At 40.6% G+C, this 20,395-nt stretch overlaps 1 protein-coding gene across 4 annotated transcripts in view; it reads left to right on the forward strand.

The window, feature by feature from the left end:
* LOC107095406 (E3 ubiquitin-protein ligase HERC2) overlaps nt 1-20,395 on the forward strand; it is an 81,188-nt gene that overhangs the window by 35,099 nt on the left and 25,694 nt on the right. For 3 of the 4 annotated variants that reach the window (XM_015391487.1, XM_015391490.1, XM_015391488.1), the window contains 27 exons: nt 1,254-1,445; nt 1,547-1,734; nt 1,823-2,015; nt 2,102-2,284; nt 2,371-2,555; nt 4,213-4,360; nt 4,438-4,634; nt 4,727-4,957; nt 5,041-5,179; nt 5,312-5,458; nt 7,266-7,408; nt 7,512-7,779; nt 7,862-8,004; nt 8,120-8,218; nt 8,331-8,499; nt 9,720-9,845; nt 9,933-10,041; nt 11,081-11,220; nt 11,313-11,503; nt 13,092-13,197; nt 13,977-14,068; nt 14,149-14,324; nt 14,425-14,536; nt 17,465-17,546; nt 17,628-17,862; nt 17,975-18,152; nt 18,247-18,328. In XM_015391487.1, coding sequence (XP_015246973.1) covers nt 1,254-1,445; nt 1,547-1,734; nt 1,823-2,015; nt 2,102-2,284; nt 2,371-2,555; nt 4,213-4,360; nt 4,438-4,634; nt 4,727-4,957; nt 5,041-5,179; nt 5,312-5,458; nt 7,266-7,408; nt 7,512-7,779; nt 7,862-8,004; nt 8,120-8,218; nt 8,331-8,499; nt 9,720-9,845; nt 9,933-10,041; nt 11,081-11,220; nt 11,313-11,503; nt 13,092-13,197; nt 13,977-14,068; nt 14,149-14,324; nt 14,425-14,536; nt 17,465-17,546; nt 17,628-17,862; nt 17,975-18,152; nt 18,247-18,328 — 4,254 coding nt within the window. The remainder of the gene's footprint in view (nt 1-1,253; nt 1,446-1,546; nt 1,735-1,822; nt 2,016-2,101; nt 2,285-2,370; nt 2,556-4,212; nt 4,361-4,437; nt 4,635-4,726; nt 4,958-5,040; nt 5,180-5,311; nt 5,459-7,265; nt 7,409-7,511; nt 7,780-7,861; nt 8,005-8,119; nt 8,219-8,330; nt 8,500-9,719; nt 9,846-9,932; nt 10,042-11,080; nt 11,221-11,312; nt 11,504-13,091; nt 13,198-13,976; nt 14,069-14,148; nt 14,325-14,424; nt 14,537-17,464; nt 17,547-17,627; nt 17,863-17,974; nt 18,153-18,246; nt 18,329-20,395) is intronic. The other variant, XM_015391491.1, reaches the window with a different exon arrangement.

Below are 20,395 nucleotides of genomic sequence, written 5' to 3' on the forward strand. Positions count from 1 at the left end.
GCCGCTTCACAACGACTTTAAATTAACTCATTAATGCATAACTTGCCTCCCAAGGGTAAACTACCTTACAGTGCTTGCAAAAGTTTTCATACCTCTTTTTGCTTTTTCACTCTTGTCACATTTATGTTAAATGTTTATTTTTTTAAGTGAGAGATCAACTCTTTAAGTTTTGCTAAATTGTTAGTGGGGGGGGGGAATCAGGAAGGATTTTCCAAGGTGATTGAAAAATAAAGAATAGCCTAATGTGGCTTTATATTCAAAAAAATTACTCGGATACCCTTCAAGAAGAGCACTTATTTATAAAAAAGAAAACTAATAACATATGTCGGCCTCTGTTTAATTAAGTCATAAAATAAATGGAAATGTTTTAAAACACTATCCCAAGCTTTGAGGATCTGACTGAGGTCTTTATGAGTCTAAAAATTGTAAGAAAATAACACAAACATTAAAGCCTACAAAAACATGGCGGGAGGAGAACATTAACCAGAGTGGAAGCTTAAGGGCTGGTTATACTCCCTGCAGCAGTGTGTTGCAGTGAGCTTGTCTCATTTTTGATTTATGCCTAATTTTGAAGCGTGGTCTGCTCCATGCCACAACGCAACAGGGACAATCACCAACTAGCCGTGGGTCTAGATACGGCCGAGGCGGTGAGGAAGTGGGGGAAAGTTTGCGCGACAACGGAGGGACATGAGGGCCAAAAGGAGCGGGGATCCAGGTGGAAAAAGGGTCCCAGCGTTCTCGCGCACCTCGCTCTTCTAGCTGGTCCATTTTCACGAGTCGTTTTCCACAATGGCGGTCATACAAACCAAACAAGCCGGTAAGGTACCAAACAGGAAATACCCATTGTGTAGAGCGGATGTAGATTTGACCAATCAGAGGCCTCATGTCAGCGGCACTGTTAGCGTTCACCTACAATTTTGGAGAGGTGCAGCAGAGGTTCTGCGGAAGGGGCGGAGCATATCTCTGTTAACTGCGACACACATGCAGCCAATCTGGTCTCTGAGTATAATCAGCCTTTAGGATGAGATTTTGGTCATTCTGGAGTTGCTGCAGAGATCCAGAGTTCCAATTTGAAAAAATTTAGAACAATGCGTTTAATAAATAACATCCATAATATCAAAATAAAATGAACTTTGTAGTTGGTAGCATTGGAAAATGTGAAAAAAAAAAACCTTACAAGGTATAATTGCTTTTGCATTTGCGCTGTTTGGTTTTTGCATACTGACTTATACACCTATTATTGTCCCAACCAGGTGTGCAGCCTGTCCCTCTGCAGACCATCACCAATGAGAACCCAGCGGGTCCAAGCCTTGGCACCATTCCACAGGCCCGCTTCCTCCTGGCCATGATACATATGCTGTCCCTGAAGCATGGCTCCAACAGCCTCAGCCTCTTACTAAACTCTGGTCTGCTGGCCCTCACACAGAGTATCCTCAAGCTTATTGGTGGGTGCTCACCAGTAATCCATGTCCAGGTTAACCAGAACAGAGGCGGTTCGATTTCTGGATCTGTTTGAGGTTCTGTTTCATGTTGTTGATATTTTCAGGACCCAGCACAGACACCAGTGAGGAGGACCTCAGTTTGTGCGCTCATGGAGGCTCTGCCACAGTGCTGGAAGAATCCAGAAAGGAGGCAACACCTGCTCCCTTACCCGCTTCTGGCCCAGAACTCGCTGCCATGATGAAGATTAGTACCAGAGTCATGAGGGGGGTGGACTGGAAATGGGGAGATCAGGTAACCAGATTGTTTTCTTATTTCATTTTTTTTTGTTTATAGTGAAAACAGTTTCCTTTTTAATGGTTGTGTGTTTTGGATTTTTCAGGATGGACCTGCTCCAGGTCTGGGCCGGGTCATCGGGGAGCTGGGTGAGGATGGATGGATCAGAGTTCAGTGGGACACAGGCAGCACCAACTCCTACAGGATGGGCAAAGAAGGCAAATACGACCTTAAACTTGCAGAGCCGCCCCCTGCAGCCCAGCCCACCGCCGAGGACTCCGACACGGAGGACGACACAGGTCAGTGAACGCGGGAGCGTGCAAAAAGTGGCAAAACATGGACTTCAAAATGAGAACTTTAACACCATTCCCTCCTTGTTTCAAAGAAGGCGAGCTAATAGAGAAAAGCAGCCACCCGACAGCTATGATGTTAACCAGCACGGTCAACCTGCTGAAGACGCTCTCTCTGTCCGCTGGGATCTATGCAGAGGTTCTGCAAACTGATGCTATTCGCACTCTGTGCGGCCTGCTGAGGATGCTTGTGGAAAGCGGAGTTAACGACAAGTCGAGTAAATAAATTAAACTCCTCGTGATGATTTCTTTCATTTCATCATTATAATTTGGAGCATGCAATTAATCAGATTTTTGGTGTCAGGCCTTCACTCCCACAGGCTGGTGTCCCGGGAGCAGCACCGGAGCTGGTGCACATTGGGCTTCATCCGCAGCATCGCTCTCATGCCTCAGATGTGCAGCACCCTCAGCACCTCTGCCTGGATTGGTCTTCTCGTCCGAATCGTAGAGGGCCACCAGTCCTTCAATGCCATCACTCTGCAGAGACAGGTAGATTGAAGAGATTTAAAAGCTTGATTTAAATATTGCAGTTTCTGTCGGCATTGAAAGCAGAAGCTAGATTCCTTCTGGGGGTTTTCCAGACATCACTCTTTACAAGTCTAACACTGAGCCTGGTTCTGCTGGAGGTTTCTTCCTGTTAAAAGGGAGTTTTTCCTCTCCCCTGTCGCTACAAGCATGCTTAGTGTGAGGGATTGCCTTCGAGTCAATGCAATAAACCTGGTTTTCCTTAGATAGAAAACGTTGAATCAATTTGACTGTATGGTCTGGTGAACTGTAAAATGTCTTGAGATGACATATGTTGTGAATTAGCGCTATATAAATAAACTGAATTTAATTGAATTAAGTCTAAATGAAAATGTATGTATGAATAAAGTCACAAGTAATTCAAGAAAAAAAAAGATGCAACCAGTGCAATTTGCTATATTCCCCAGGCTTTCTATAATAATTATTTATTCAACTTTTTCTGGTGTCCTGTGGGAACATTTTTCAAATTTCTGGTCAGAACAATGTAAAATGTAAGATTACATTGCCTTGCAAAATTAACTTAAATTAATACTGAATTTATTTTACATTTGTAATACCTAGATCAAACCCTTTCTACTTAGACCTTTTATGAATGTTTAATTATTTGGATCAATCATTTCTTTGCTGTATTACATGTAGTTTTCCTGTTATCTATTGGAATTCTTCCTTCAATGAACCACAGATGTGTCTCACTAAGTCACATTGGTTTTAAACCAAAACAGCAATGCAATGATCAGTTCGGATCAACATAAGAATCGTCGGGTTCTTAGTATCATTTGGTCTTCTCAAAACTAGACTGAGCCATTTGACTGCACAAAGCAGGCCAGCTTCAGTATGTAATTTTAACATCAACATGGCTCAAATTTTGCAATATTGCACACCAAGGAAAATCTGTTACTATGTTGGAAAAAATGGCAGAGCAACATCAGCCCCTACTGACATAGACTGGCAAATATAAACCTAATTAGATGTTTTATAATTTAGCCCATAAAAATAACAGCAATCAACAATCGGAGAACAACTCTTGGATAAAGTTACTGACACTCTTGGACAGTGTTGGGTACGTTACTTAAAACAAAAAATAGCTACTAGTAACCGAATTAGTAACACAGTTACTGCTTAATCAATGTTTCTAGTTTCTATCCAAAGTAAACACAGTTACATTATGACCAGTTGGCCTCAGCAGATGGCCGCTCACACTGAACCCGGTTCTGCTGCAGGTTTCTTCCTGTTTAAAGGGAGTTTTTCCTCTCCACTGTCGCTACAAGCATGCTTAGTGTGAGGGATTGCATTCCAGTCAATGAGTCGATGCAATCAACTGGTTTTCCTTAGATAGAAAACTTTGAATCAATTTGACTGGATGATCTGGTTGAACTGTAAAGTAACTTGGGATGACATGTTGTTAATTGGCGCTATAGAAATAAACAGTGATTCTGTGATTTCCAGATGTGTGAAGCATAAACCAGTTTGACAGTTGTATTTCCTTCGAAGCATGACTCAGGAATTTCATATGAATTCATAAATATAGGCAAATAAATCAAGTTTAGTTAAAAAACTTGGAAAGCTGTAAAACAAAATGAGTAATAATCTGTTTTTTTTTTTGTGTCCTTTGTGTCACCAGATCCTGGCACTAAGGCTCCTACAAGCAGTTCTGCCTTCATGGGACAAGACTGAACGCTCACAGGACATGAAGTTCTTGGTGGAGAAATTGTTTAGTTTCTTAGGAAGTCTTCTAAGTACCTGCTCCTCAGACCTGCCGCTTCTCAGAGGTTAGAGCAGTTCTTCTGTGGAAAACTTCTTTTTTAAATAGTTTTTGGTTGTTTGAAGTTGTTAAATGTCTCTCTAGAAGGTTCCATGAGAAGGAGGAAGTCCCGTCCTCAGGCCTCTCTGACAGCCACTCATAGCAGCACGCTGGCAGAGGAGATCGTTGCTGTTCTGCGTACTTTGCACTCCCTCAACCAGTGGAACAGCCTCATAAACGATTACATTAACACTCAGCTCAGCTCCATTGGAGATGTCATGGCAGGCTGCCAATCCGAAGCAGTAAGATTTCCTCTTATCATGGTTTTAGCAGATTCATTTAGTCAGAAAAAGGGGCGCCTCATGCAGTTTTTCCTCTTCTCTGTTTTCCCCAGTGTTTCTTGGAAGAGTACTTTCCCGACTCAGAGGGTCCCAGAGTCTGCCGCCTGATGGCGGTGCTTGCTGTGATCGGTGGGATCGACGGCCGCCTCAGGCTTGGTGGGCAGGTCGTTCATGAGGAGTATGGAGAGGGGACTGTGACGCGAATCACGCCAAAAGGACGCATCACTGTCCAGTTTCATGAGATGAGAACCTGCAGGGTTTGCTTGCTGAGCCATCTAAAACCGGTATGTGAGAGTTGAGTTGATCGAAAGTACCTGCAACTCACAAGCAAGTAGACTAATTAAATGTGCTGATTGTCTCTCCTTAGGTGCCTGGAATAGCCTTCAGCGTGCAGAACCTGCCTCTGAATGAGCCCATGTTGGCAGTTTGGGCTCAGTTGGTCAGCCTTGCTGGAAGCAAACTAGAGAAACAACGTATGAAGAAGTCTCTGAGCCGCGGTCTCACAGGTAGAGCAAGCAACACGTATTCCAAATAAAGAATGACGTAACCGAATGGCTGCTTATCTGTTTGGTATCAGAGTTTAATATTGATGTTTACAGAAAAACAAACCTGATTGATCTAAATATCTATATTTCCAGCTGACCAGGTGGACATCCATCTGCTGAGGTGTCAGCAGCTGAGACTCTACATTTTAAAAGCAGGAAGAGCTCTGTTGTCTCATCAGGACAAACTACGACAGATCCTCTCCCAGGCAGCAGTTGTGGATATGGGACCTGGCCCCGGTGGTAAGTCCTCAGAACATTGCCTCTAAACCTTTGGGGGGATTCACACCTGTCATGTTTGGTCTGCTTTAAAGGGACCAGAGTTTGTCACCTTGGTCTGGACCTTTTGTGAATAAAGTGTAGTGGACCAAAGAACTGAACCGAGACCCACTTTTTTAGCTGGTCTCTCCTCACTTCAAAAAGCACATAATGTACAATTCGATTCAGGTCAGAATTAAACTGCCCTCCGTCTGAACCAAGTGCAGAAACGACATGTCTCTTTGGACCTAACAAGCCACCGCAGAAGTGAATGTAGCATAATAATCATACCTGCTCTGCTGTTTGTTGCTTAGCAACATTACTGCCAGCGAGTCGCTATTCTCTCTCTGCTTCTCGGACGCATTCTTTGACATCATCCTAAAATTAGAATTAAAATGAAATTACTTTGGAAGGCCTGCTTCTGACCCTCACAATGTCGTATGGAAATCATATGTAAATGTCAAATCATTCTGGCTTAAACATGTATATAAATGTACTCTTTATCAGATTATATTTTCCTAAAATTTAGAAAATTTCTATTTAAAAAAAAAATCCTGTTTTAAAATCTTTTTTTTTTTTTCGTTATTTTATGCAGGCCAGTTACATAAATAATAATAAATAAATCAACGGTCATCTGTCAATCAAATTTTTTCGGTCATAGCATCTTGATTCATATGTCGCAGCTAGTACACGCAACGGTTAAAATAAGAAATAAGAATCATTCACTTTACCATTGAGTTCCGTCCCAGTGTTCACGGGGATGGACGTCTGTGTCTTCAGCAGCGTAGAGCTCACAGAACTGGCAGCGTTGCGAGACAAGGGCTCAAACATGTACGGCTGTAAGCCGCTTCCCTCCTACTTTAATAACAGTATAAATATGCAGAACAGAGGTGCTGTGTGAGGAACTCCCCGGGGTAGTTCTGCTATATCTCCGGGTCTGTGCTCTATCCTGGTCTACTCATTCCTGACCAACGGGAGCTACAATCATCACACGTGTGTCTTTGCTGGGAGTTGTAGTGAACTTCCTAACATTAAAAGTTGAATACAAACATAAACCAAGGAAATAAAAAGTCTTCTTTTCTTTGGGACCAAAGAACTTTCCTGGTTTGAAGACAGCCTTCAAGTGAGCCGACTGGATCTGCCTGTTTAACTACAGTATGAATGCATCTCATGCAGCTCTAATGGCTCAGCATAGGTCCAGATATTTCTCTGCTATGGAAAGCATTATGTGTTCAGCAACAGTATAAAATATTGGTATAGATCTCCACAGCTCCCAGTACATTTGTAATATAACTGTACTGGAAACCTGAAACAATGGGTAGGTTGGTGTTGTTGATTTCCTCAAATAAGGCTGATGAGATTGTTCTCAAAGGTTCATTCTGCAGATTTTTGCTTTATCATTTAAAAATACAGAGCAGATGTATTATCGTTAATCATGTCTTTGCTCATATATTCAATTATTTTCCATCTAAAGTAAAAATAATTCAGCATACCCTTTAAATTTGCTTGTCGACCTATATCTATACAAACATGGACAATCAGTTTCTCTTCCTCTTTTAGATGATCTGCTTTCATACAGAACCATCGTATAAGAGGCCCTGTTGAACATCAGTTTTTTTTTTAAATAAGATTTAAGTGTTTGTTTAAATGAATCCATGTTTACTCATCAGAACCTGTATTTGCATTAAACGATTTTATATTTTTTACCTTAAATTGAAACGTTTAATTTATTTTTGTCTATCGCTGATCTGAAAATGACTATTTTGCTGAATGTGTAAACATTTCTGTCCAGATGATCCGGTGGCTTCATCTCCTGATGTCGGAGACTTGTCCCCTGAGGGCCCGTTGCCCCCTCTGATCCTGCTGCAGCAGCTCCTAGCGGCAGCCACTCAGCCCTCCCCTATCAAAGCCATTTTTGACCGGCAGGAGATGGAGGTACACCGTGTTTGAAACCGCTGCTGCATCGGTGGTCAGGAGTAAATCTTCGCTCACTAGATGTGCTTCATTTAGCTTGACGCTGCTGTACCTGTGTTTACAGGCGGCGGCTCTGGCCGTGTGCCAGTACCTGGCTGTGGAGTCTGCCCACCCGTCCTCTCCACTGTTTGAGGAGAGCATCTCCAGTGAGGCCACCACACCCGTTACCATACAGCATGTTAGACCTCCCAAACAGAAAAAACAGAAGAGCTCTGCTGTGCCTCCCTTACCCATCGTCCTCCAGCTAATGGAAATGGGCTTCCCCAGGAAAAATATAGAGTTCGCCTTAAAATCTTTGTCCGGTACTTCAGGCAGTACCTCGGGTGTTCCAGGTAGAGCTTCATGCAATGCATTTGATCGTTTAAATTACACTTAAAAATGTTTTCCTGGTCTGTAACTATTCTCATACATCAGGCGTAGAAGCTCTGGTGGGCTGGCTACTAGACCATCCAGATATCCACTTCACTGAACTCTCAGATGCCGACACTGTGTCTGATGAATACTCTGACGAAGAGGTGCTGGAGGAACTGGAGGAGGCCGAGCCAGCATTCTCTGCGGTGCATTTCCCTTTTTTGCTTGCCCCTCATTTTACTCAATTCTTTAAGTCTGTTAAGTGCTCTTTATGACGGGATGTATTAATAGATTGTTTTACCCACCCCTCTGCTACATTAGCCTGCAGGAGCCGTAGTCACTGAGACCCAGACTTTTAAGAAGAGGTCGGATTTCCAAACCAACGATGATTATGCTGTGTATGTGAGAGAGAACATTCAGGTAAAAAAACAAACGACAAAAACAGCCCTAAGCAGAGTCGTTAAAACTGCATTAAGGGAATAAAGAAATGTAATAATATAATGTAAATAATAAATATGTGTTCTCCCTTCAGGTGGGGATGATGGTGAAGTGCTGCAGGACGTATGAGGAAGTGTATGATGGAGATGTTGGGAAAGTGATTAAGCTGGACAGAGATGGACTTCATGACTTAAATGTGCAGTGTGACTGGCAACAGAAAGGAGGAACGTATTGGGTTCGCTACATCCACATCGAGCTAATTGGTAAGTATTTGCTCTCTTGAAAGATACTAAAAGGAACAGTGTGTAAGATTTACCTCCATCTAGTGGTGCACTAAATGAATTACAAACAAAAGAATATTCCAAAAAACTTAAAAGCAATCCACTGGACTTTGTTTCCAGGTTTGAAGACGTTTCGCTTCCCATCCAGGAAGCTTTTTCAATTCAAAATGTCAGAAATATCATTCAGTTTGAGGCTTTATAGAGGGTTTCCGCGGGTCATTAAAAATCATTAAAAGTCCTTAAATTATATATTTTTTAATTAAGGATTTAACTGGCATTGAAATTTGTTAAATGTGGTTATAGTTGCATTTAAAATGGTTTATTAAAAAAAATAACGTTATAAAAACAATTTTGTCACATATATTAGATTAGAATTAACTGGTTACGCGTGTTTGCGCGGAACTGCTTCCAGTTGATCGTAAAGCCGTAAGTTCGGAAAAGAAGTTTGAAAGATGGAGAATGGGGGAAAATATAAATTTCAACAGAAGGGGCTGAAAAACGAGGAATTCGGGACATGGCTGCAGCCTGTCTAGACAGTAAAGATGACAAAGGATTTTGCATATATTTTTATATATATATATATATATACATACATACATACATACATACATGTATGTGTGTGTGTGGCACGCATGCATGCATGTATTAGTGTTGCGCCGATGCCATTTTTTGGCACCCGTACCTGGCTGTCTAGTATTGATCGATAACATATTGATACCATCTGTTTGAAATTGATGTGTCCGTGTGTGTGTATATATGAAGAACTGCATACTACATAGATAAGCTGCTGCCTACCTTTGTGAAGCAGGAAAAAAGACTAATACAAAGTGAATCCAGTAGAACTTTTTATTGCCTACATGGAATGGGTGACAATAGTTGAATAAACGTTTGGCTGTCAAAATGGTATCTGTGCCGTATTTGTTGGTACTCGCCGATACTGATGTCACCATTTTTGTGCTGGATTGGGGCCCCACCTGATACTGATATCAGTATTGGTGCAACACTAATATATATACTACTCTTACTATATGTACTTGTTGATGACATTAAAATAATTTCTAAGAGCATTAAGAGTTACGAGCGCAAGTCTTGTTTTGGCTTAGAAAACATGTAAATTATACCAGAAGATCGAGTACACCCCTCAACTCTATCGCTGCATTCTTCGTCCTTTCTACTCACCCTTTTTGGTTGTTTTTTTCCAGGTTTCCCACCTCAAAGTTCTCCCTCTCACATAAAGATTGGTGACAAAGTGAGGGTGAAGCCCGCAGTTACAACACCAAAGTACAAGTGGGGATCTGTGACACACAGGAGTATTGGAGTAGTGAAAGGTACGTCGACTTTGGTTTTTAAAACCCATGCTGCCTCATCGTGCCTAGCACAGTCTTTTAAAACAAAAACCCGTTTTCTGTTCAAAGCTTTCAGCGCCAATGGAAAGGATGTGATTGTAGACTTCCCGCAGCAGTCCCACTGGACTGGTTTGCTGTCTGAGATGGAACTGGTACCCAGTGTTCACCCTGGAGTCAGGTAACCTTCCACAAGCCTGCAGCTTTTTCTCATTTTGTCATGTTGTAAAAAAACATGATATAAAAGACCAACAAAAAGTGGTGCATTCTCTTGACCTGCTCTAGGTATGAATATCTGAAATAAGTCAGTACCGTGTAGAAAGGTCATCAGCTCCAAAATAAGCTCTAAATATTTTTTGGGGAGACAATCTCTGCATCTATAGTGTAGTCCAAAAATGACCTCATCGTCTGCAGAATTATTTTCCCTTTAAGCTAATTGCAGAGGGTCCAGTATAGGGGCTGTAATGTCATGCAGGAACCTCAACAACAAAGGCTTAACTACTTTTATGATGATAGACGTCAGAACAACAGGCCTGCAGGGATTTAATTCTTGGAAAGCAGGAGGATGTTCCACTCCTTCAAGCTTCCTTCCAACTCTGACCAGCTTTCCTGTCCCTGTTAAAGAAAATCCTCCCCCACCATCCTTCACGGTGGGGATGCTGTGTTAGTGATAATGTGTAGTGTTAGTTCTGTTGTAAACAACACATTGCATGTACAGTTTTCTTTATATGTGACCATGATAACTTTCTACCTTTTTTTGCTTGTCACAATCACTAGATTTTTAATGGCTCTCTCTTAACAATTTTATTACTCTCTTTCTCTCTAAAGCTATGAATGTGCGCTAAGATAAAATTTTGACTACCAACAGTCATAGTTTGGTCAATCTATTAAAGCAAAATTTATCACGTAAAAATGATTGGGATTCTCTACATGATCTCCATTTACTTTTTTTTTTTCCTCATTAATTAATCTGAAAAATGAGCACTGGGATACATTCTGAGGTGACTGCTTGAATACAAATGCACGGCATGAAGTTTAGGCGGTTTTGAAGACTGTGATTTTTAGTTTACCCCACAGTTTGTTTTCTTCATCTATCCCATCAGAATACATTAAAAGTTTGTCATTATGTAGGGAAAGACTGTAAAATATAGGTTCATACTTCTTGCAAGGCGCCATGTTTCTCCAAGCTGTTAAAATCTGCCCCATGTTGCCGCCTGCAGGTGTGACGGTTGTCAGATGTTTCCCATCAACGGCCCGAGGTTCAAGTGCAAAAACTGTGACGATTTCGACTTCTGCGACAGTTGCTTCAAGACACGCAAACACAACACCAGACATTCCTTTGGGCGGATCAATGAGCCCGGTAAGTCCCACTTTTCACCGTCAAAGTACTTGTCCTACAGCTTTGTCCGCGTTTGATTTTGTAACCCGTTGGTTCACCACCGCTGCCTCCAGGCCAGTCTCCAGCTTTTTGCGGCCGTTCAGGGAAGCAGCTGAAGAAGCACCACAACAGCCAGCGTGGGATGCTGATCGATGACTGGTCCCGTGCTGTGAAGAGCCTCAACGTTTCGTCCTCTGTGAACCAGGCTTCGCGCCTCATTGATTGCAGCGATCAGTGTTGGCAGTCATCCGGCTCCCAGGGAAAGGTGACCTATATGGCTTCACATTACAATAGCTTTCAGGTGCGGTGTGCTTTGGTGCTGCAGTGGATAGCACACACGACCCATGTACTCAAGCCTTAGTCCTCAATGCTGGAGAACCGGGTTTGAATCCGGCCTATGGTCCTTTGCCACATGTCTCTCCCCCTCTAATACCCACTTTCCTGTCAGCCAACTGTCCAAAAATTGAGGCATTGGTGCCGTAAAAACTCCAAAAATCAAAACAAACGATAGCTTTCAGGTTTTCGAAGCATTATAGGTTTAAACTGTTTTTTTTTTTTTATGCCTTATAACCTTGAGAACACAGTCCTGTTAAATAAACATCAAAGCTATATTTGTGCTAGAGCAATCCGTTTTATTAAAGGGAAATAAAATAACGCTAGTTTACAGCAATATTCATCACCACTTAAAAACAACAAATATTTGAGTAAAAAGTGTTTCCGAGATTAAATCTGTTTTCAAACATAGATCTAACTCAACCCATTCAGCGATATTCTTAAATAGATTTTCATTTTGCAGGTAAGCTATATAGATTCCTGCTCATTTTTCCTAGTTTTATCAAGGAGAAGAGATTACGGCTTAGGTGCAGCGTCTCCTGGATGCCACAGCATACAGGATATCAGGCCTGGACTTTCTATGAAATAAATGTCACCATAAAATAAAGCTAAATGGATATTTAAAGACATGTTTATTTATTTATTTTGTTCATTTATTACCATATATAGTTTAATATTTTGAAACTTTTATTTTGTAAAGCTACTTTTCATATTTCAGTTTAACCCCGTTTTTCATTTTCAGGTTTTCATTGTCTGTTCCTATATTCAAATGGAGGGACGAGGTTTCATCCATCTTTTGTCAACTTTTTCTGATCTTTATAAATTCATTCAAAATGTATTCAATAGATTTTATTATCTCAGCATCTCAGACTTATTTGGAGAAGCTGCAGACCATCTTGAAGGGATGGTAGCATGGCATCTGGTCCAAGCTACATGCACACCAGGCTGCCTCAAAGATAAAACTCCGCCCCCTCATTTGAATATAAGAACATGAAATAAAAAAAATTAAAAACAGGGCTAAAAAGTCACTGAATTATGTAAAATAGTTTTACACAATAAAAGTGTCAATAAAATAACACTCAATTATGAAATGAATGAATAAATAAATGTTGATATAAATGAAGATGAAATAATGTTTTAATATTGATTTTGATTTATTTCATAGAATATTTATGATTCATTAATCAATAGCAACATTTATTAATCTATGTATTTATTTATTTCATTGTAAATTAAACTGGCAGAAATCGGCAGAATTATCTTGCCGTGTGAATCGGCCTAAGATCTCAGTAATAAGCCTTTTTGTGTGATGATAAAATCAGATCTTAAAGATCAACCTTAGACACAAATATACCACTGTAATTGTGGTGTGGATGATTTGCTGACAGTATCACACACAGTGCACAGCGGTTACGTTAGTGATTCTGAAACGAGGATCAGAATTGTTTGTGTCTCATTTATTAGATCGGGACAGCCATAGTGATAACATCTAACAGGGGTTTATTTGGCCTTCTTTGCAGCACTGGATTCGTCTAGAACTTTTCCCAGACGTTCTTGTCCACAGGCTGAAGATGATTATAGATCCAGCAGACAGCAGCTACATGCCTTCATTGGTGGTGGTTTCAGGTAACTTCAGATTAATGTAGTGAATAAAAAAAAAAAACAATATACTAGAAGGTTATACATCATTTTTTTTCTCTAAATATGTGTTCAGCCCGTGTCTAATTTAAAGCATCTCCTATCATCTTTGACAAGAATTGTTAAGGGCTGGTTATCTTCCCGCAGCAGTGTGTCGCAGTGAGATTGTTGCAGATATTTTTGATTTATGCCCGATATTGAAGTGTGCTCTGTGCTGTTATTCCACGCCACAACGCATGAGGGACAATCACGAATTTGCTGTGGGTCTAGATACGGCCAAGGTGTTGAGGAAGTGGGGGCAAGTTTGTGCAGCAACAGAGGGAAATTAGGGCGAAAAAGAGCGGGGATCCAGGTGGGAAAAGGGTCTCAGCGTTCTTGCACACCTTGCTGTTCTAGCTAGTCCAAATTTACGAGTCGTTTTTCCACAATGGCGGTCATACAAACAAAACAAGCCGGTAAGGTACCAAACAGGAAATACCCATAGTGTAGAGTGGATGTAGATTTGACCAATCAGAGGCCTCCTGTCTGTGGTCACCTACAATTTTGGAGAGGCGCACCAGAGTGTCTGCAGAAGGGGCGGGGGCACATTTGCATTCGCTGCGACACACGCAGACGACCTGGTTTCTGAGTATAAATCAGCCTTTAGCCTTAAATACTGGATAGAAATTACATTTACAAACTTAATTTCAAGACATATTTTTCTTCTTTATGTGGACTTTGTGGAAGCAGGAGATGTTTCTGATTATTTATCTTTGATAAATCACCAGGTGGAAACTCCTTAAACAACTTAACTGAGCTAAAGACAATTAACATCAACCTCACCGACACAACAGTCCTCCTGCTCACAGATTGTACTGAGGTTGGTAAACTTCCAGACAATCCCACTGCTTGTTTTGTTCAGTTTTATAATATTGTTTTTCCCCATTAATCACCCATCAGTTTCACAGATACATTGAGATTGCTATCAAGCAGTGCCGTAGCTCAGGTATAGATTGCAAGATCCACGGCCTTCGTATAGTGGGACGCATCAGAGCTGAGGATGAAGACCTGGCCACCGTCCCCTTCCTGGCGTCTGACAATGAAGAGGAGGATGATGAGAAAACTGCTGCTGGAAGGTGAGAAACTCCCAAGAAAACAACAAGTTCAGATTTTTTTTTTCCTTCATTGGGTTTACTTGATTTTGTTGTCTGCATTTATTTTGTTTCTACTCCACAGTCTTGCTCGGAAGAAGTCACCAGGCCTGGAGTCGGCGGCCACCATCAGGACCAAAGTGTTTGTTTGGGGGCTGAATGACAAGGACCAGCTGGGGGGTCTGAAGGGCTCAAAGGTGCAGTGTGATATGTTCACACGTGGATAAAACTGTTGGTACTCCTCGTTTAATGAAAGCAAATACTGCTATGATCAGAGAAATAACTTGGATTTGACAAAAGTAATAAATTAAAACTCTATAGAAATAAACAAATGAAAGTCAGACATTTTTTTCCCACCATGTTTCCACAAAATGATAAAAAAGAATAAACTCTTGAATTGGGTCTGGAGGAAATGATGGTTCCCTTAACTTAATATTTTTGTTAAACAACCTTTTGAGTCAATGCAATTATCAGTGAGACTTCTGCTTCTCATAAGCAAAGTGCTCAAGTTGTCTCAGGTTTGAAGGCTGCCCTTTCCAGACGCCATGTTTCAGCTCCGTCCAAAGATTCCCAATTGTCTAATTTTTTCCTCTTATCAAGTCTTGGCAGCTTTTACTATTGTGTTTTGGGTCATTATCCTGTTGGGGACCAAAGACCGGCGACGGAGACCAAGCTTTCTGATACTGGGCAGCATATTCTTCTCTAGAATCCATTGATAGTGTTGAGATTTCACTGGACCCTGTAGAGATTCAGACACCAGACGAAGGAAAGCAGGCCCAGATCATAACAGAGCCTCCTCCGTGTTTAACCCTTTATAGGGTGAAATACTTTAAAAATCTAAATTTCAAGCCAATAGTGTTATTGGAATTCAGGACAAGACTTTATTACCTTTGTAAGATAAAAAAAAAATATGGATATTTTGATGGCAGAAATTAATGTCAATGTAATAACAAGAAATGCCAACTTGCCCGAATATACTAAGAAAAATAACAAAAAAAATTCATTAAAAACATTCTTAGAGTGAAAGAAACCTATTTTTTTTTTTTTTTTTTTGTACAACATAACCCAAAAGGCATTAATGCTGATACTGTCACTTACATTTTTTTAGTTTATAAACCTAAGTATAATTGTTAACTAGTCTTAATAACCTTTTAACTTTATTTTTTTACTTTTCAATTAGCTTTTTACCTTTTTTTTTCTTGACTTGTTAACTTTTTTTTCAATTTAATTTACAGTAGGTACTATATCATTCAAGGGCTCATCTTATTGGTCATACTCCACTTGTAAGGTGAACCGAAAACGGTAACTGGCCCTATAAAGGGTTAACAGCAGGGACAGTGCTCTTTTCTTGATATGCTTCATTTTTCTGTTGATGAATATAGCACTGATGTGCCTCGGGGAAAGGTTCAATTTTTGTCATATTTGTCCATATGACATTCTCCTAGATGCTTTGTGGCTTGTTAGCATTTAGTTTGGTAAATATCAGTCTGGCTTTTTATGGTCTGTTTTCATCAATGTTGTCCTCCTTAGTTGTCTCCCATTAAGGCCATCTTTGGCTCAAACATTGATCTTACACGGATGCTTCTTGAGCTTGAACTTCAGCTTTTATATCTTTAGTTTTTCTTTAGTTTTAGTTTTTCTGGGCTAATTTGTTACCATTCATATTATCCGTCTCTTTGATACTTAATTCATTTACCTCCTTCAGCCGTGTTCAGTGAGGTTGGCTACAGTCCTATGGATTTTACATTTCTGAATAATATCTTTAACTTTAGTCACAGGAACATCGAGCTGGTTGGAGGTGCTCTTATAACCTTTACCTTTAACATTCTTCTCTATAATTTTCTTTCTTATCTCCTGAGAGAACTCTTTCCTTTGCGTCCTCTTGTCCGTGTTGAGTGTGGTACACACCATGGTGCCAAACAGCACAGTGACTCCTGTAGCCTTAAATATAAGCCCACGATTTAACATATAGCAGGAACCCTTGTTTTGCTCCAAATTATTCTGTTATGGCTAGGTTAAAAAGCAACGTCTGATTTTCATTTGCTCATTTTCATAAATTATTTTTATTTATTCTAATTTTTGTCAGATTCAAGGTATTACTGTTATTAAGTTATTTTCATTGTGGATTTTCCTTTCAGTGAACGAGGGATACTAACTATTTTGGTGGTGTGCTGGTGAAGATTCTTAGTCATCCAGGTCATAGTCATTCCAAAAAAAAAAAAATCAACTGGACTTTGATTCCAAGTTTGAAGACGTTTCACTTCCCATCCAAGAAGCTTTTTCAGTTCAAAATGTCAAAAATAGTGTTGAGGTTTTATACTGTAGCCCAACAAAACCTTATTTTTGTTTCAAAACATGCAAATTGATACGCATGAAAGGGTCCACCCCTTTAGAGTGGGGGCCATTTGGCTTCTTTTGTTAGCCTGCAATACCCCATACCTGTCTAAGTGTCTGAAAGGAGGATAATTAAAGGGAATTGCTGGCCTGGCTGAATAGGCGAGGTCCCCTTTCTCCTGTACAGGGGCTGCGATGATAGCGGGAAGGAATTAACTCAATTGCTGCATTGGAGGTTTTTAAAAGCTGAAACCTGAGTCCAACTCCTCTGTTTAAGGTTGATTTTTCTTTCTTTACATAGATGGCTTCCTTAACGCCCCTCTCAACCTTCTTTTGGAAAAAGAAAATAGGGGGTTTGAGAGGGGCGAGGACTTCGCTTATTCAGCCAGCTTTGTTGGACTACTGTGTAAAATCTCGAACTCAACGCTTTTCCTGACATTTTGAATTGAAAAAGCTTCTTGGATGGGAAGCAAAACTTCTTCAAACTTGGAAACTAAGTTCATTGGATTGTTTTTTTCTTTTTTATATATATGTAAATTTTTGTCATGTGTGTAACAAAACAATAATCTTTAAAACTTAGTTTGTTTCTACTTGTAATGCAAAAAAACTACTTAAAAGTGTGAGAAATAAACATCATATTCAAATCCATTTTTAAGTATTTAATCTAGGATCTTTTTGATTAAAATAAATCTAGCTTTATTTAGACTAATTTGACCTACATGTTGAAAATAAAAATTCTAATGTCTAAAACTGTCTCTTCAAGTATTTGATCCATGTTGTGTTCTGCACAGATTAAGGTTCCCTCCTTCTCTGAAACCCTCTCTGCTCTCAACGTGGTGCAAGTAGCTGGTGGTTCCAAGAGTCTCTTTGCAGGTAATATCAGGAGAACCTTTGTCTTGTCTTGAGCTCCTTGGTTCTTGTGTTTAATTTGTAACTGATGGTTAATATTTGCAGTGACTGTGGAGGGGAAGATATATGCCTGTGGAGAGGCCACCAATGGCAGGTTAGGTCTGGGCCTCTCCAGTGGAACCATCCCAATCCCCCGTCAGATCACGGCACTGAGCAACTACGTGGTAAAGAAGGTGGCTGTCCACTCTGGCGGGCGCCACGCCATGGCGCTGACGGTGGACGGGAAGGTGTTTTCCTGGGGGGAAGGAGATGACGGAAAACTGGGCCACTTTAGTAGAATGTGAGTTTTCTTCTCCTGTGAGGTGTGCTCGTTGAAATCAGGTCCTTTCTGTCTGAGTTTTGTTGAATCTGTGATACAGAGCAGTTCTAAAGTATTGGATATTTTCCACCAGGAACTGTGATAAGCCCCGGCTGATCGAGGCACTGAAGACCAAGCGCATCCGTGACATAGCCTGTGGCAGCTCTCACAGCGCTGCCATCACCTCCAGCGGGGAGCTGTACAGCTGGGGTTTGGGCGAATATGGCCGCCTTGGACATGGGGACAACACCACTCATTTGAGGCCCAAACTGGTTTGTCTACCTCCTTTGTTTACCAAATGTTACCGCTGGGTTCATCGCCTTACAGATCTCAAAAGTTCCTTCAATTTGTGTTTTTGTCCTGCAGGTGAAAGTGCTGCTGGGACACCGTGTTGTCCAGGTTGCCTGTGGAAGCCGGGACGCTCAAACTCTGGCCCTAACCGATGAAGGTATATCTGACAATTTGTGCCTAATTTGGCCAAGCTGATAGAAAAACATAAACACAAATTTCTAATTTCAACAATATGATACAACATGCAGCTTAAATGATGTTTGCAAAACAAGAATTGGATCTAAAATAAAAAGTTATTGTTAGTTTTGTCTGATCTGTTCAGAGTTCAAGCGCGTTCTGGAGCTATCGTCATGAACTATTCTAGGAATCTTCTGTTTCTTTGTAGAAACCTGGATATTAAGCTTAGTTTATAAAATACTTATTAGATCGATGTCTGATCGATTCCTGAAGCCTAAAATTAGCCCATGCTATGCTGGTGAACATTCTGAGTCATCCAGGTCATAGTCATTCCAAAAAAAGAAAGTTAAAAAGAATCCACTGGACTTTGTTTCCAAGTTGAAGATGTTTAGCTTCCCATCCAGGAAGCTTTTTCAATTCAAAATGTCAGGAATAGTGTCTAGTTCGAGGTTTTATACAGTAGCCCATCAAAAACTTGTTAGTTACCCGAAATTTGCATAATCAGCCAGGCCAACAATTCCCTTAAGCAACCCCCCTTTCAGACACTTAGATGGGCATTGGGCAATGCAGGCTAACAAAAGAAGCCAAACGACCCCCAATCCAAAGGGGCGGACTTCATCCATTTCAATTTGCATGTTTTCAAAACAAAAAGAAGGTTTTGGTGGGCTAATGTATAAAACCTTGAACTCAATGCTATTCCTGACATTTGGAATTGAAAAAGCTTGCTGGATGGGAATGTGAAACATCTTAAACTTGCAAACAAAGTGCAGTGGATTGTTTTTAACTTTCTTTTTTGGAATTAGTCCATGCTACCAAGTCCAAATCATGTTTTGTTTGAGCTTGGATTATCATCTGGTTTCAACTCCTACGTTGACTATAACATCTAATGAAAGGCATTAATTAAAAAGGCAGGAAGCATTAAAGTTTAGACCCATCTTAAAGTCACAGTGAAACCAAGTTTAAGAAGATGCTAACCAAAAGGGCCTCCATCAAAACTCCAATATACTCACCTCATCTGACAAAATTAAAAGAGACAGAGACTTTTACAATATAAAATAGTTTTGGTGAATTAGAGGTACAGCTTTTAAAGCTACAAACCTCAGCAGGTTGGTAGCACTCTGCATAGAGGGCGGTTTACTACTAGTGTTACCAGCTGATTACACGAGGTAGGTAGAGTAATGAAGAAGTGAAGGGTTGGTCCATTACTGATGTTTGTCCCATCAAAACTTGCTTTGGAATGGCTAGAAACAGCCCCCAACTAGCTAAATGAACCCAAGGTGTGGGGTTCAGGGTCTTGCTCAGGGAGCCAGAGTTGCACTTCATGGGAGTTGGGCTTTAACTCAGAACCTCAGGCTTCCTATTTGCAGGATGGGTGATTTACCACTTGAGCTAGCCAGCCACCATTTCAGATGTGTGTAGGTGTTTGAGTCTCCAATTATATTTCTGATCTTGTTTTGATTAGAAGGAAATTAACTAAATTCAAATCTGGGCTCATAGTTCTGGTCATTAAAGTGGTATTTTCTATCATTCTCTGATATTGTGAATATAAGCAGATCTGACTGATCACCATGGAAACTGCACTCATTTTTTATGTGACTTTTCATGCATTCAGGAGCTCTGCCTTGAAATCAATAGATTGACCTTTCTCTATTGCGTTCCGTCGTCACTATTTTGTATGATTTGTTAATGTTTCTCTTTGAATTAAGATTTGTAAAACATTTTTTATCTTAAAATAAAAATGTTTTATCTTGTAAATAGAAGAAGAAAAATTCAATATCAGCCCTAGAATATTGGCAGCACACATCAAGGATCGCATTGCTACCTTTTCAATAAAAAGAGCAATATTTGCTTTTAATGTAATTACATAAAACTTGGGATTTGGCATGACATGGGAGCTGGCTCGGAGCTCGTCTGTCTGGCTGTGTGTTTCCTGGACGGGTCCGCCTTTTACAGTTGCCTTTTGTATCTCTGCTTCTGTCTCCTTGAACCCCAGTCGGCCTCGGCAGATGGCCGCTCACACTGAGCCTGGTTCTGCTGGAGGTTTCTT

Source organism: Cyprinodon variegatus, unplaced genomic scaffold, assembly GCF_000732505.1.
Source record: "Cyprinodon variegatus isolate N-32 unplaced genomic scaffold, C_variegatus-1.0 Scaffold544, whole genome shotgun sequence".
NCBI classification, from domain to species: domain Eukaryota; kingdom Metazoa; phylum Chordata; class Actinopteri; order Cyprinodontiformes; family Cyprinodontidae; genus Cyprinodon; species Cyprinodon variegatus.